Raw genomic sequence first — 2,267 nt, 5'->3', positions numbered from 1 at the left:
ACAAAAAAATTGTCCAAGCACCCATCTTTTAATATGCAATTTAACGCAAAGCTAAAAAGCGCTGGTAGCGCTTTTTCTAAAACAGCTTTTTACTCACCCAGGACTAATTACTTATGATACAAATGTAAGACTTTTGCTATTATTGCAGAATTTGGTGACTTTCACACAATGTATTGACCAGAAATACGATATTTTTTATTCCAAAGTTGAAAATTTTTCGATATCAAATTTCAAATACATGCGCTATGTGGGCTTCATGGCAGTGCGGTTAGTGGCGCCAGCCGTTTAGGCGTATTACAAGCCATGGAGTGTGGATTCGATTTCCACTCCAGTCGGAGAAAACTTTTCGTCGAACGAAAAATTGTTCACTGGGTCACTCGGTGTCGTGAATGTTGTCCGTTGTCTAGTGTAAGTTAAGTTCAGTCTGTACAGCCTCTGGCTTAAAACGGTGTAGTGTCTTTTATACCCACACATGCACAGGAAGCGTAACTAACTATTTAGCGTGCACAAAACGTAAACGAGGAGTCGGTTTATATCAGAGCCGCGCAAAGACGACTTCTTTTGATTGTTGTTGTTCTTCTTCACCCAGACTTTGTTTTCAAAATTTTGCTGGCGTGCTCGATAGGTAGCTGATTTGACAGCTCGACAGGTATATTTGGTTTCTGGAAACAGGGCACCTTCACTTTGACTATAAAGTTCCATTTATGTTAAATATGTATGTGCTTGAACAATATCGTCCCATCCGTAAAATGATCTTATAGTTTCTGAAAAGCATGTGTATCTTTTGTTTCAGAAATTGCTTCAAAATGCCGAAAGTTAAAAAGCAATCGTGTCTGCATAAATTAAAAATAAGGAAATTTTATGATAAAAATCGAAATGTAGTTGAGAAGAAATCTCAGTGTGACAAAATTAGTGAGGAGGCGTACAGTGTTGATGCAGAAAACTATTCAGTGATGCGGAGTGCAGAATCAACAGAGCAGGTGATTGACAACGGGGGTGTAAACACGCGAAAAGAGAAAAATAGGCAGAACATGAAGAAAATACGAAGTGTCAACGCAGAGTACAGCAAAATGGAACATTTGAAAAACAAGCAGAGAATGGCGGATATGCGAATGAACAATGCATATAAGAAATGTGAAAAGGAAAAAAACTCACAGCGGATGGTGGAAACGAGGAAAAATGAGGATTACAAACAGCAAGAGAATCAGCAAAATGCACGAAGGATGACAGAAATCAGGAAACATGATAATTACTCACAGCTTGAGAAACTGAAAAATTTGCAAAGGATTGCAGATTTAAGGGAAAAGAAAGAATACAGACAGCAAGAAAAGCAGAAAAATTTGCAGCGAATAACGGAAACGAGGAAAAAAGAAGAAAGCAAGCAAGAGGAGAATCAGAGAAATTCGCGGAGGATAGCAGAAGTAAGGAAACGCGAGGAATACAAGCAGCAAGAAAAACTGAATAATTTGCAAAGGATTGCAAATTTAAGGAAACAAGAAGAATACAGACAGCAAGAAAAGCAGAAAAACTTGCAGCGAATGAAGGAAAAACGAACGGATGATAAATACAAGAAACAGGAGAATCGCAAAAATTTAAGGAGGATTGCAGAAATAAGAAAACACGAGGATTACAAGCAGCATGAGAAGCAGAAGAATTTGCAGAGGATAAGGGATCTCCGAGACACAATTGAAGAGTTTTCTCACCAGGAGAAAGCTAAAAATAGAGATCGCATGAAAAAGATTCGAACAGATTTGCAATATGTGCATAGGGAACATACCAGCAATATTGAGCGCATTCAAAATAAACGAGACGATGACATGCTGAGAATTGCCGAAAGGCAAAGAGATCGACAAAGTAGGCGGGAAAAACGGAGCTCTGAAATAATAAGACACCGAGATGCTATATACAACAACTTAAAACGACATGAAACGGATCTAACTTCAGTTGAACTTTTGTCGTTCATCGATAGCAGGAAAGAAGTGCCATCGTGTTTTTGCTCTTGTTGTGAACGCATGTTCTTTGGAAAAGGGCTGAAAAAAATCACGCGCGAAAAGGTGATCTCTCTAATGGCTATGAAAAATAAGGCGGAGAAAACACAAATAGCTCTTTGGGTGGATTCCCACATTTTGAATAACTACGAAGAACATAGACAAAATTATCTTTGCCATACATGTCATAGGTACGTGAACGCAGGAAAAACACCTAAACTTTCAAGCAGTAATGGGTTAAAATTGGCAGCAGCCCCGGAATGTTTGGAAGAATTAAAT

At 38.5% G+C, this 2,267-nt stretch overlaps 1 protein-coding gene across 1 annotated transcript; it reads left to right on the top strand.

Moving 5' to 3' along the window:
- Positions 1–953: 953 nt before the first annotated feature.
- Positions 954–1,854, top strand: LOC134284673 (uncharacterized; the record flags this gene model as incomplete). The annotated part of the gene is made up of 1 exon (XM_062843713.1): positions 954–1,854. A coding segment is annotated over exon 1 (901 nt), but the record flags the coding sequence as incomplete, so codon positions are not given.
- Positions 1,855–2,267: the final 413 nt, after the last annotated feature.

This window comes from Aedes albopictus, unplaced genomic scaffold (genome assembly GCF_035046485.1).
Source record: "Aedes albopictus strain Foshan unplaced genomic scaffold, AalbF5 HiC_scaffold_482, whole genome shotgun sequence".
Taxonomy (NCBI): domain Eukaryota; kingdom Metazoa; phylum Arthropoda; class Insecta; order Diptera; family Culicidae; genus Aedes; species Aedes albopictus.
This window is presented reverse-complemented; position numbering and strand designations above follow the sequence as displayed.